Source organism: Symphodus melops (genome assembly GCF_947650265.1).
Source record: "Symphodus melops genome assembly, chromosome: 19".
NCBI lineage: Eukaryota > Metazoa > Chordata > Actinopteri > Labriformes > Labridae > Symphodus > Symphodus melops.
This window is the reverse complement of record NC_136709.1, coordinates 11,854,415-11,868,719: the sequence shown is the minus strand read 5'-3', so window position 1 is coordinate 11,868,719 and position 14,305 is coordinate 11,854,415. Positions and strand designations below refer to the sequence as shown.

The following is a 14,305-nucleotide window of genomic DNA, read 5'->3' as shown; positions in this document are numbered from 1 at the left end:
GATATTTGGATTTGAAACACTCAAAAAACAAGAAGGACAATCTTTGATGTCAAATGCATACTGGGTCCAGCAATCACTGCTATCGGAAGAGACGTTTAAAGCGGTTCAAATGTAATAAATTCTAACCAAAATGGTCACTAGTTGTATAATTTTGATGGAAATGTGAACAGTGAGGCAATTAATTAAATAGAAAAGAGTGATTTCTTTATTAAGAAGATTTACAGACACAGCTCTCTCCACCTGCTGTAACCTGAAGTTTTACCCTTAAGGTAGTCTTGTGATCTTGAGAGAAAGGTTCCTATCTTGGTTTCATTTAGCCTTTTCCGTCCAGTGTTGCAGAAAGAAACAATCCATTGAATACCGACAAAGGAAGGAAAAACATTGGATCTTGAATCATTAGTAAGAAGAAACATTTTATTCACAGATACTGTAAAAGTAAAACACAAGCTGCCATATCATACATTTATACACAGGGTTTGAAAATGCTATACAAAAACAAAGGTTTTTAGAAAATATGGGTTTTGATATGAAATACGACCTTTACATATATTTTTTTTTTTTGGAAAAAAAGGTCTCAGTTTGGTAACAGTTATTTCATTCATGAGCCTAACCAACCCCACATTAGAGAAGAAAAACACAGAAGTTATGTGAAACATTAAAAGTGAAAAAAATGGAGTAGAAATGGTTTGTAAAAATGATTAAAAAAATCTCATGCAGCATCTTCAGATAGGGCCTGAGAGAGTACATCTTGGTAAAAGAAAGAGAGAAAGTAAAGTCATGTTCGTCCTGGATAAAGAAATCATTTAAGTACAACAAAGCCCGTTTGTTTAACACAACAATCATTTTTCAGCCATCCTCTTTGTTTTCGTGGTGAGTAAGCCGTTTGATGCACAACAAGCACATTCTGGAAGCTACAAAGATCTGATAACATGATTGATTTCCCAAAACAATGTCACGATCATTTGCTCTTATTCACTGCAAAATAACAACTCTGGAGTCTTAGTCACGTGCTTAGTGAGATCAACTTTGATAATTTGCCAATTTAAAAAAGGGGGGGGGCAAAAGAAGCCAAACTGTGCTGCTGCTCTTTAGTATGTGGAGGGTTTAACAGTGAATGTATGGGAATGCATAGAGCGAAAAAGAAACAGGTTTTGTATAAAGAGGCCAGAGGACTTGTGCTATCTAACCTGTGCCTCATTACTTTAGAGACAGCACTCATTCCCAGCCAGGCTAACCAGGCTAGGCTAGGCTAATGTTGGGAAGTCTCTCAGATACTGTACTGAGGCACGAGAGAGAATGGCTGAATCACGACTAATCACTCACCTTCTATCACAGTGGCCCTCTGATTGATATGTTTTGGCTTAATAATCTCTCATTTTTAGTGGGACAAATGCGGCTTCCCCACCTTAGTGCATCCACTGAGACCCATTTTGATCAAGGCAACTGGAGGAGGAAAACATTCACTCAGCCTTGCTGGCATTCACGGGCCAGCTGGTAGGCGAAGAGTGACAACAGCAAATGCAGTCCTTGTTGAGAAACATAGTTTGAAAAAACTAGAAAACTACAGAACCAGAGAGTTAACGTAAGGCGCTAGAGGCTGAATGAACATGGTTAAAATGCTGACTGAGGTTTGAAAGAAGAGAAAGGCAAAGTCTGGGAGCGCAATAACATTAGCTTATTGCTTTTTCTCTTTTTTTCCCTCTTTATTTTTCCCTTAAAAGGATATTTGTACACACCACATAGTCATATAAATACACTATACAATGCAATATAAAATATTTAAATTTCTTAAAAGTAATATGTTCAAGGGTTTGTTCAGGTATGCTGAAGATACCTGCACCTTATGAAAAATAATGACTCAAAACAACACAGTTAAAAAGGCACTTCCAGGTGTTGTTCATTGTATCTTGAGTAAGTGATGGCCCTTGCTTTGCCACACAAGCAACAGCATTTGTGCTCACGTTTTATTTCTCTGACAGTAAATCACGTCCTGGACACACTGTAGCTAGGTGTTAGCATCTCCTCAGTCTTCATGCAAAGATCCACTCTCATCTCATCTCATGTTATTCTTCATTCCAGTGACAACTACACATCATTATCCTCTTTTTTTCTCACTTCCTAATTTCTCCACATCCACTTGCTTTTGTCCTCAGACCTCGATTTCCCGCAGTCCCTCCTGAGCACAGGGGGTTGGCATGGCGATGTCAAAGCAGGTCACCATCATGATGCGGGACTTGCATAGATTGACACAAAACTCCAGCTCCTCTGTGGCCTGTGCCAAAGCTTCCAGGTACTCTGGAGACTCTTTATCCAAACTCTGGTCCACCTCGACTGTTAAGAAGGATATTTAAAGATTGGTTACAAAGGTTAACACCTCAGATATTTAAAAATGTGTATTTAAAAAAAATGACTCACACTCTCCTATCCACTTGCTGGGGTCCATCATCAGTCGGGTTTTGGAGTCTTCCAGCTCTTCCAACAACACTTCATGCTTCAACCTTAGTTCTCTCACTTGCTGTTGCCTTCTCTCCAATATCTTTAGTTTACTGTTAAAATACTGTAGACCCTGAGAGAGAAAAAAGAGAGATAATTAATTACATATACAGACACTAGCCAACATTGAATAAAATGAGAGTCTAAGATGCTGGGCTGCTGTTGTAATAGTGGGATTCTTCATGTTGTAGGATTATTATTTTTTTAGAATGTATTAAATCATAAATATGATAATGAAACTTGTGTAAAAAAAAGTTTTAATTTCTAATTATGAAACCTCAGTAAAGATGGATTTTTTTTTCGCTCACCTTGTCAACGTCTTGGAACGGTTGCTGAGGACAAGTATGGAAAAACAGATAAAACAAGTTAATATTTTAAGTGGGATTCAATATTCAATGAGAAAAATATAGGGAAACTTGTCATGTCAAGAGAAATAGTGGAAAAACAAGCAATGGATGCACACACACAACACCAGTTATAATTTTTGAAATAGTCGAGAAAAGTCAGAGAAAGCTATTTTTCCACTGAGGCAGTAATGGCTAAGAGACAAATTAAATATCACTTTTTCCTAATTGAAAGTAAATCAAACCACCATCTAGCTGATTTCATATCTTGACAATTCCCTGTCCTGCTGTGTTGATGAGCAGGGGCAGTTAATGATCCACAGATGAAGAGTATGCTGTAAAAAGCGATCAGGCAGCCGGTGATGAGTGCTAGCAGATTTGGGCTGCTGTTGAGTGCTGTTACATTTATCAAAAATTCCCTGAACAATCTTCTGATACTATCTTTTTTTTTCATTTTAGCACAACCACCATCGTCAGCAGTAAGGCGGGTCGTCACTCATATCCAAACCAATTAACCCTCCTCAGTAATTGCCTCCTGAACTCTTGACATTCCAGAGGATCGCTGCCAAAATACCAGGCTCTGGGGAACTCAACACAGACACTTTAACTCTGGGATTTTCCTCTGAGCTGACTGAAGGTCAGACGTCTGAGACATATTATCCCTGTCCAGTTCTTTAAAAAGAAACTGGGAAGATGTGCGTGAAGACATTCCCACAAGGCAAGTCAATGTGGCACATGCAAAGTATTCCTAAAGCTTAGTGAGAGGGATTCACAAGCCCTTGACCTAGACATTACATTATCCAAAACAAGTTTAACCAGATCAACCAGCGTGTAAAACAAGTCAGGATGACCCTCCACTCACCTCTGCTGTCTCCTCCTGACGTCTCCTCTGAAGCCGTTCCACATCGTCAATCTCATACACCTTGATCTCAAAGGGCTCCTTCAGCGGTCCAGACATAGGAGGTAAGTCCACCCACTGGCCTGCTGTGGCTGCCTTCTTCCCGAGGGATGATGTATCTGGCAGGGGGGCCGGTATGAGCCGTCTTCTCTGGAAGCCTAAAGAGCCATGGACAGATAAACACCTGTTTTACAATAGTAGCATTTGCAGGGATCCACGGGTAAATATGTATGAGCCTCACTCTGAGATGTAAAGAGATGCCAGGCTTTACACAGGTCGGCGGAGAATGGTGATTGCATATTTATAAGGCTGTCAGTGTTGCCTTTCTTGTATAAAATGCACGTGAATTCAAATGGTTATATATACAGGGCTACAAAAAGCTGAACCAGGTCACTGCTGCTCGTGTTCAATTCATCTTGTTTGATCATCACTAGGACGGAAGCAGTCATGTTTGAAGCATTCATTATAATTTTCCTGTATATGTATGAATTATGTATGCTGCTGATTCAGGAGGAGAGAAAATCCAATGATATACCAATTCGTGAATGTAATGAAAATGGATTCATAAAGTTAGAACTGCTATATGGGTTATTTCTCATTTCTGGATGCTACTTCAATGGGTATAGATTACATCCCACATGCACTGACTACAACATTTCTGACTTTAAAGCTACTTTGAGAAATTCAGCTGTCTGTTAAACAGGCCAACGTTAATACTAATGCATCCTTATAAACGGCAAAAACAAAAGAAACCATCAACAAGAAGATGTATTTCTATAGAGTCATTGTAATGCCTGTAAATGCTACTGCAAGCTCTGTGTCAGACTAAGGCAACCCATACGACAAAGAGCTTTGAACTGTAACAGCATTAAGATGATTAGAGCCCTCACACCCACACAACTCCCTCACCATTTGTTCTCTTCTTGGGATACTTGGAGCTCCTCATTCTGCCCGAAGATGACATGCCACTCTCGCTCATGGAGTCATGGGCTGAGGACGCGCTGCCCGTGGCCTCGCTGTCACGTATCATGCTTTCGTAACCGCTGCTGCCTCCGCTGTGGTAGAACAGAGCTGTGCGGCCCATCGCTGGAGGAAGCTCCCCACTCAGTACGCTGCTGTTGTCGCTGCCGTGGCCGCTACTGTAGCGCTGTGGCCTCCTTGGTGCTGTGATTTTGCTGTAGGGAGACGGCAGCATGGCTACGGGGGATTTGTCTTCACTTACGTTCACCCCACTGTCGTTCCCGCTGTCTGAATCGCCCGAACCTCTCATGTGTTTGCCGGAAATGTTGCCTGTTGCCAGTTCGCTTACACGGCTGTTGGCAGCCCTCATGGCCTGCTTTGTGCCCATGATTGTTCCTCTCCCGGGTTTACCGCTGACTGCAGCAGTAGCGGTTCGAGTGGCAGAGGTACGACCTGATGGAGGGAGGTTGGCGTTGGTGCTTCTGCTTACAGGAGCGGCCAAAGATTTGGTGGAGGAGCTCAGACCTTTGGAGTTGTTTGCTGACAGTGAGCGTGCTTTATTACCATTGACAGTTCCTAAAGCTCTTGGATTAACAGAAGCTTTAATCTGACCGGACCTACTAAGACTTCCTCCACTTGGGGAGGATGGGCAGGTAGCTATTGGGGAGCTGGATGAATTCGGAATACCAAACCTTGGAATGGATCGGTTGGATTTGCTGCTTCCGAGACTTGCCCCACTATTTTCCCTACTAAGTGCACCTCTGGAGCCTGATAAGGACAGACTTTCACACCTTTCCAGGGACATTTGGCTGCCATAATGCTGCCCAGATTCCCCTCTTGGCCCTCTACCCTTCAGGCTGGAGGTTACTTTGGCTGTGTTGAGGCTGGAGGTTTTGAAACTGGTAGAGTCTACTCTGTGACGTACCTCAAGCTCATCCTCGGACACAGCTGCCCTTGCTCCCCTTCCTGCCTCCCCATATGCTGACTTTAAGGCACTTTGGGGGAGCAGGATCTTAGTCTTATGGTCCAAACTGGACTTTCTCACTGGAGGCGGGGGTGGAGGTGACGTGCAACCAGGTCTTGGAAGATTGCTTGCTTTCTGTGAGTTAGCCTTGTTATTTTTCCCCAGAGAGGAGTATTTAAGGCTGTTGCTAGATGCAATAACATCTTGGGCTCCCTTGTAGTCTGTGGAGTGGATGACCGTAACAGTCCCCAGAGTGGTGGCACCTCGCCTAAGCTGAGGCATTTTGCTGGGTGGATTCTTACTGACTGACTTCTCGCAGCCATCCACCACTCTCTGAGATGAGGTAGACCCCTGCACCTTGGGTGGGCGAGGTACACTGTTGCTGTTGTTGGATGTTTTGCCAGAGGGGATACCACTAGGAAAGTTTCTGAGGAATTTGCTGGTGCTGCTGGAGTCAGAAAGTTGAGGTTCTGGGTGGTTATCGTTGCGCTGCCAAGGACTCTCCTGCTTAGCCTCTTGCCTTGGTGGCTCTCGGCTGCTGCTGCTACTACTGTGAGAAATGGATGAGGTAGGTTTAATCTTCCTGGGAAGACTGGAGTGGACTATGGGGTGGCCTTGTGGAAGCTGCGTTGAGCTGAGCGAGTGAGCTTTAGTTATTTTAGATGTCATTCGGAGGGAGCCTTTGGCTGATTCAGGAGATGGGGGCAGCTTGGTCAATGAGAGTTTGCTTGAGGCAGCACTGTCACTGTCTAGCTCAGAAAAACCAAATCCACTGTCATTTAAGGAGTTCATTGCATCTCTGGTAGAGGAAACACAGTGCAACATATCCAGGGAATCAAAGTAAAAGGTGGCCTCTGGTACCATGTGTTTAGATTGTGGAAGGAAGACGTCTGTTGAATGAGCCCCTTCACTCTCCACAGTGCAGACGCTAACCTCACTCAGCCAGGAACTGATAGATGAACCTCTGCTGTCCATGCATTCCGCTGCTCCCTCCTGTAGGGGCGTGACCACGGCAATATTCACCTCTGAACCTCCCATACCCGAGGTGTAAGCGTCAAATTCATCATTGATGCTACTGATGATGCTGACAGGCCTGGACCCAGAAGCCAAAGCCTGAAGGGAACAGTCACTATTAAAGCTGATAATACTGGATGGCCGACCTTTATCTACAATATTGCCTATAGAAAGCTCCTCCACCACGGTGAACACCAGCTCATCTTCTCCGTTCAGCTCCACAGGCTGCTGCAAGGTTACAGTGGCTTTGAGGATGTCCCGATCCAGACATCTGTCCCTTAAAGTGGAGCGAACCTGGCACACTTCCACTGGACCTCTAAGCAAAGGTGAACTGTAAGGATCTCGTCTTTTAACTGCTTGGTGACTCATTCCCACAGGTGGCATTCTGGTGCTGGATCTTTCCTCCTTGTCTGTGCTTTCTCTCTGCTGTGAAGGAGGTGGAGCTGGTTTGGGCAAAGCTTTCTTGTTGGGGTACACCTTTTCCCTCACCACAGGCTCTGAATTGGACCCTGCAGCAGTTGCTTGTTTGTTAATGCTAACCCTACTTTCTGAAACCAAGGACTTCTCCCCATCAGCACTGGTTCTGCACACATTTTGAACACTCGCAGTTGCTTTTTCCACAGGCGTGCATTGCGCTTTAGCATTGTCCAGTTTTGGTTTGCTGTTGGGACTGCAGGGTGGTTGTGAGGCAACCGATTTAGGAGACTGTTGGGGTGAAACCTCTTGGGTATACGAAATATTTGCTAAAGTCTTTGGTGAAACAGAACCTTGGCTCTCCAAGGATTTGTCTGTTTTGGGGCTGGCCTGGCTTTTCTTGCCCTCTCCAACAAATGCAGTGGGTTCTTCACTGCCATCTATACACTCCAGCCTCTCCTGCAGCTCAGCAAAAGTGTTGCATTTGAAGAACTGGTCCCGGTCCAGAGGGCCGTCTTTTGCAGACTTCTTTCTGTTCAGGGAGGGGATGATTGGAACAAAAGCAGGTGGGCCTTCGTTGTCACTGAGCTCCCTGTCTGAGATAGCGGTTCCCCCAGGGCCTACGTAAATGACAGTATCACAGGATTGTTCACTACTTGAGGAGTAGTCTGGGTCACTGAGCATTAAAGGCAGGTCTGGGTCCAGAGCGACTGTCCGAGGGTGGAACGGTCTAAGGTGGGGCGGCCGGCGGATCCTCCCTTCCTCACAGGAGCTCTCTCCCCCAGAAGAACTGGATGCATACTGCAAAGTGAAGATGGAGTAAAAGAGAAGTGAGTCTTTCAGATTTTTAATGAAAAGATGACAGCAATACAATTCCATCTTCTTACAATATTAATGTAACATTCTAGTTTTCATCCCCCCTCTAAAAAATGCTTTAAAATCCTTGTAATTTACAGAAGATTTATTCCTTGACCATCTCAAAGTGAAATCAATCACAAACATTAATTCCTATGAAAATACCAGTCGATATTTACCCAAAGGTTAAAAGTGCACATCAATAGTCACGGAGAAATTACCATCAATAATACAAAGTGCAGTATGGGGGCTGTATTATAATCATGTCAGGGACCTTTACAGAATAAATACATGCTGTCATTCCACCTAATTATCAGGAGCATATATTTCCCTAATCCAAGGAGCATTACGCACTTCCTTGGGCATTGGTATTGATTACATGATTATGTGTGAGGAGCAGAGAAAAAGTTGCTCTGAGTTACTGCTCTCATAATCTTTCATTTGCAGAAACAACACATTCATTGTGTTAATTGCTCCCAAATACAGAGCGAAGACAAATATTACGACTTTATCTGCGGCATGAAATATGATGAGATCAAAGTTAAACATGCACAATTGCTATATTAAACATAATTAAATTCTGTTTAATGTTGAATAGCAATGACCTTTCATGTATCATTTCTCAACAGTGAGCATTAAATGGAGTAATTGCATGTATCATTATTAACAAGTATTACAATTTACATGCCAAACCCCCGTGTTGTTGAATTGACAAATACTGCTGTCAGTATCTCTTTTTATACATATATTTATTTATGCATTAGTTTATAATGGCATATGTTCAGCAGATTTATCAACACTAATGAGTGTATCAGTGTACCTTAGACTTCTTCTTCCTCATGCGGTGGATACGGGATGCCAGCTGGATGGTGGTGAGTGAGTCAGCATAGTTGGCAGGAGAGTCAGAGATGTGGGCGATCATGGTGGTTCTGCAGTTGATGTTGCCAAGGGACTCCCTCAATAACATTGTCAGTTTGCTGTCCCTATGGAGTGAAGTATTGTTATTATACAGCATGCTACATTTCAAAATGACAATAAAATTTGATCATATTATTCCAGGAGGAGCTATTTATAATTCTCTGCACTGAAAAATGACAAGTTATTAGCTATTCATACTCGAGCAACCATAATATAATCTCTGCAATACCAGAGGATTTTACTTTAAAAAGCTCTTTAAACAGTCACACTGAAAACTATAGTACTGAAGACAAGCATCTTGCCTGAAACAAATACAACAACCTATTAAACACAGTATAAGAGACTGTTCGTCTAGCTGTAGTTTTCTTACCTGTAAGGTACATGTTTGGCTCCATTTGCTAACGCCATGATGACATTCCCCAGAGCATTCAGGGATAAACACAAGCCTCCCCCTCCGTCTCTGCTCTTACTCAGGACCTTCTCACAACTCCCCAGGTCGATGAGGTGCAGCCTGCTCCGTCCGCCTGACACTGTGCCAACCACAGAAGAAGAAGAAACCAGGTGAGCACTGCACAGACACTCCCTCTCTGAGGTCACTTCCTCATGCACAGTGTCATGATGACAGGAGTGGCATGGCTCAGCCAAGACGAGACACGGCACTGATTTATTTATGAGTAAGATTACCGCAGTGAAGTCATTTCAACTGGTAAATTCCCACCAGATGTGTAATTTAGGGCAACAAGAACGCTCAGTCGGTTAGACACATGAAACAAAGAGTAGAATTTACTGAAAATCAGACACATAAATAACAGTCCATTTCTGATGAGTTGTGGTGGAAGGGGAATTGGCTGTCATCTTAACAATCACAAGGCTACACAGTGTTATTCTGGGACTGATGTAATTGAAAAAGCAGCAACAAAACATTAAACTCCTGTCAGGAAGGCGTCAAAGCTTCATTTCCTCTCGTCCAACAGACAATAATGCATGCATACAAAAACATTTTCTGAAAGGCAAAAAAAACCCAATTTATCCATTAACATAGGAAAAATGGGACTAGTCTGATGGAACATTGTATTCAGAGTACAGTTTTCTGCTTCACAGCTCATGACAAAAAACAACATCTTGTCATTGGTCATAATTTGGAGGATGGGTAATATTTGAAAATTCTAATTCACTTCTACTTCTGTTAAAAATGATGTCCTCTTAAATGTGTATACGTTCAGATACAAATGGCAAAATAGGCATTATTGTGAGGGGGCACTTGTTGATACACTGCTAAAGAATTTCTGTTAGTAATGATGGTACTAACTTCCTCCCTTGCCGCTCTTCTCCATGCGGTACTGGTAAATGTGGAGCGTGAACAGCATGTGGGAGTTGCGTCGCTCCTCCTCATCCACATTTGGCCTGCTAGTGCTGCGTGCAGCAATAGCGGCATCCAGGAAGAAGGCAGCTTTCTCGGCCGTCGGGGCCCGAAGCTCGCTCTGATTCTGAAGCTGCGGAGGGGAAGGAAGAGACAGAGGAAAGGGTTAGGGTGGGCAAAAAAGACCACATAGTTCTTTAGAAAGAGGATAGATGTCGAAAGGATACTGGAGAGTGAGCTAATTGGACCTCGGCACAGTTTTCTAGCCTATTAGATTGGGTCTCGGGGGCAATTAAAAGAGCAGATATGCACACGCAGGGAGGAGGATTAGGAGAGTTAATAGTTGAGCAGGAGGCAAGGGCACTTCTCCTCGCAATGGATGTGATGATGGTGGTGGAGACAGAAGGAGAGGAGGAGGAAGAGGAAGAAGAGAAGGCAGTGGCAGAGGGGGGTAATCATGAAAAGAGCTGCCGAGAAGAAGAGAAAGCTGAAGCTTCAGACAGCCTTTGAAGTCCATACAGACCCCCTCCCCAAAAAAACATCTGACAGCAACACCTGTGAGCGCCATCAAACCTACAGTCCTCCACCATCCCCCAATAGAAGTCCTATTGTGCTGCAGAGGGCCAGCGCTAACATACCAGTAATAGATGCTGATGGATGCTGACAGGAGAGTCAATACAAAGGTAAGAAAAAAGCCATCAATACCACAGCAGGGTTTTGTGAAAATATAAAGCAAAGGATTTCTGAAGCTGGAAAGATAGAGTGGGAAGTCCTGGGAGATAAAAACAGACACACATGCACCTCACATAAAAAAAGTCAAAATCTTTTGTAGAGGAAGAGGTAGATCATAGACAGCCAGAGATCAATACTCACACAGACTAATACTGTATAACCCGCAGAGCGAATGAAAGGATCAGGGAACAAAGGAAAAGTGAAGGAGGTGGAATTCTTCTCACCTGAGTGCCACAGATGGGATCCTCCCTCAGGTGGATTCCTGGGGACTGGCCCTCCTGCAGACTGCCTGTTGACACCTCAGACAACAAGTCCTTCAGCTCCTCATCCTTCCCGAAGATTTCCACCGCAGACACTCGGACAGAGAAGCGCGTGCCAGTCTTCTCCTTTCGCTCATTGATGAGCTTGAAGAGCCAGGAAATGGCACAGGGCACAATGCCGAGGCTTTGAGTGGAGCTGTCTTTGCCAATCATGGTGTATGTCTTGCCTGGGGATGTGTGAAAGAGAGAGAGGGGGATGGAAATGGCTTTGTGTGCAAGCCTGGTACACTGACAATAATTTCGACCTCAAGTGACTATTTTTTAAGAAATCTGTTAGCAACGGGTGGAGGTTGACAAAGACGTGGTTTTATGGCGTTGTTATTTCTTGTTGACTCCAGAGCACTAGAACACGTAAAAAAAGGGAAAAATTCTTATTTCTGCTTTATGTCGTAATTTTTTTTTTTTTTTTTTTATTTGAATTTTTTAAACATTTTTTTCAGGTTTTAATTTTCTCTGTGATTGCTAACGGTTTGTTTCTGTTTCTCTTTGTCATGATGCTTTTTGTGTCTTGTGAGAAGAACTTTAAAATTGCCTTGTTACTGAAATGAGTATAATAAATGAACTTGCTTTGACTTGTTCACATGGGGACTGTTGTTCATTATCTTTCAGTTGTGAAGACAAATAAATGTATGCAGCACTGAATCCTAGACTACTCCTAGACATATCATATTGGACCTTATCTACTGAACAACACCATACAGTATGTTATTGTATCACATTGAATAATATTATCATGTTGTTTTTTATGGTTCTGCACAACAATGGACACTGACAGTGGATACCTCCTGGGGGTTATTGTGTTAAACAACTGCTAATGAAAACATGTATAATCCACTACATGCAAATTTAAAAGAACTAATCCAAGGTCCCATTCCAGAAGCTTCAATCTGTGGAGTATTACAGGTAGTGGAAGCAGCAGTAGTCTGATGAGAGCAAGCCTGCAGCCTGAGAGTACTGGCCAGCGCAATTACTAAGATTTTAATTACAGACTGAGCCCTGAAACTGGATGCAGCACTTTTCACCCTTAACCCCCACCCCAGACTCACCCCAGTTCCTATCCTTAAGTCTCCCATTCCTCGACTCACCCCAGTGCGCAGCTAAGCCAATTGTTGTACATCAAGTGTAGCTAACAAAGAGCAATGAAAATGTTCTTTGGCTAACAATGGCTTTTCTCTAATCTCTTGCCAGCGGAGGAGCTTACCAAGCTTCACTTGGCCGAAGCAGAAGATGCAGCCGTCTGCACCGTTCACCACAGACTGGATGACCTCGGCTACTGTCCCTGAGCACACCTCAGCCTGCGGAAGACACACAGAGACATCCCCCATACAGTCAATTTACAATTCAGTCACACCAGAGAAATAAGGTCAAGAAAAGCAGGTCAGTTATTCTATAAATTAAACAGCTATTTGGAGGTATTCAGTATTTGTTCCATCAAATCCCATAAATGTCTTCAGGATTTTTCATCACTCAGGAGTATGCGTGTTTGTGTGCTGCAATGTGTGGCTCATTTTTGCAATCTGTTTCAGCATGAGTCCTCTGGGGCCAGGCTTCTGCAGCAGAGGCCCCTTCCCCATACATCACACAGCAAACAAGGCCTCTAACATCAGAACAGCTTGCTGTTGCTGTTAGCCACCAGCGGTGGTGTCCCAATGGCACAATCTAGCAGCCCCGGCCTCAGAACTGCAGCAGCAACATTTAGACTCCAGCTATCAGCAGCTTACTTAAGAAAATACACACTCAAAGTAGGTGAGATATGATAGAAGATCTGAGGCTCTCACTGCTACTGGAACGCTGTTGTACACCAGTGACGACAACCATCTCTGCCTTCGTTGCTATTTATTGTTTATGGCACCATGGGGAAATACAATGAAAAAGTAACCTTACATTTACGAATTAGCAGTGATTGACATATATAATCACTCCATTTTATGCATTACAGTTTGTTTTAAGATGTGTAGAGAGCTAAACTGGCATTCTACAGAGTCAACAGAGGGTAAACATGTTTCTGACCTTTGTCTTTGATCTCTGTGGTTATGCCTGCTGTGGGCTGCAGTAGGCTGAGGTTACATATAGCTCTTCTATGAAAGGAGAGGTTACATATAACTGGAGTGGATTCAAATCATTCCCCAAGGGGGCTTAAAAGGCCCAGCTGTTAGGCTCACACTGGTAAGAATGCCCCCTGACCCAAGACAGGCATTTTTCTCTAAGCCTCTGGCCACACCCTGCCAGCATAAAGATGTCCCTTTGCCCTTGAGAGGCTGAATTCCCACATGACACCTTAAAAAAAACATATACATATACACACACACACAAGCACATGCCCAGCTGGCCCTTACTTGTGAGGCATCCTGGGTAAAAACAGCATCGAAGGCGAATATCTTTGGGACCGCCACGGTGGCAGATCTCCTGTGTCCTGAACCAGAGTGTGGGCTGGAGGCGGGGTCGTAGAGGGTCAGCTGCTTCTTCCTGCTGTCAACTTTCAAGAAGGACTGAGACTCCGAGGAATCTGCTGTCTCCACAGACGGACAGATACGCATCATCACTTTTACCTGAACCGCCAGGGGCGACGAAGAAGAAAACAAAAGGATAAAAAGTGGTTGATTAGAACTGAGAAATAATTCAAACTAGAAAGACATATCAAGAGAGGGATGTGAGAGTGTAATTTACAATATTTGCATGGAGAAAAAAAGAATATAGAGACACTTCACATCCTTTACTCACAAAAAAACAAAAAAAGAAGAAAAATCAAGCTGCCATTGAGATAATAGGTGAAGAACCATACTGAGGGAATGGCATCACTTTGTGCATTTGTATCACGTCCACTTTGTCAGAGATGACAGACATTGAAGGTTACCATGGAAACTCTCAGTCTCACATCGACTGGCCAACCCAATGGGTCAACACATCGCATAATGGTGTCAGCTAAAGGCAGCAAGGTGTGTATTGAAAATCTCAGCAGAAAATGGTGGAAATTAATGTGTGAAGCGCCACGCTGAGGGATTATCCCTCAGGCGGGGTTCTTTTTTTTTTTTT

The 14,305-nt window shown here is 43.5% G+C and overlaps 1 protein-coding gene across 3 annotated transcripts in view; it reads right to left on the bottom strand.

Annotated features, from left to right (window-relative positions):
* Positions 1-393: 393 nt before the first annotated feature.
* Positions 394-14,305, bottom strand: part of kif26ab (kinesin family member 26Ab) — a gene marked incomplete at its 5' end in the record, with an annotated part of 72,069 nt that continues 58,157 nt past the window's right edge. For all 3 annotated transcript variants that reach the window (XM_079370370.1, XM_079370371.1, XM_079370372.1), the window contains 11 exons: positions 394-2,331; positions 2,416-2,566; positions 2,802-2,825; positions 3,700-3,893; positions 4,645-7,888; positions 8,763-8,925; positions 9,231-9,390; positions 10,170-10,353; positions 11,177-11,439; positions 12,474-12,567; positions 13,609-13,821. In XM_079370370.1, coding sequence (XP_079226496.1) covers positions 2,150-2,331; positions 2,416-2,566; positions 2,802-2,825; positions 3,700-3,893; positions 4,645-7,888; positions 8,763-8,925; positions 9,231-9,390; positions 10,170-10,353; positions 11,177-11,439; positions 12,474-12,567; positions 13,609-13,821 — 4,872 coding nt within the window. In that variant the 3' untranslated portion in view covers positions 394-2,149. The remainder of the gene's footprint in view (positions 2,332-2,415; positions 2,567-2,801; positions 2,826-3,699; positions 3,894-4,644; positions 7,889-8,762; positions 8,926-9,230; positions 9,391-10,169; positions 10,354-11,176; positions 11,440-12,473; positions 12,568-13,608; positions 13,822-14,305) is intronic.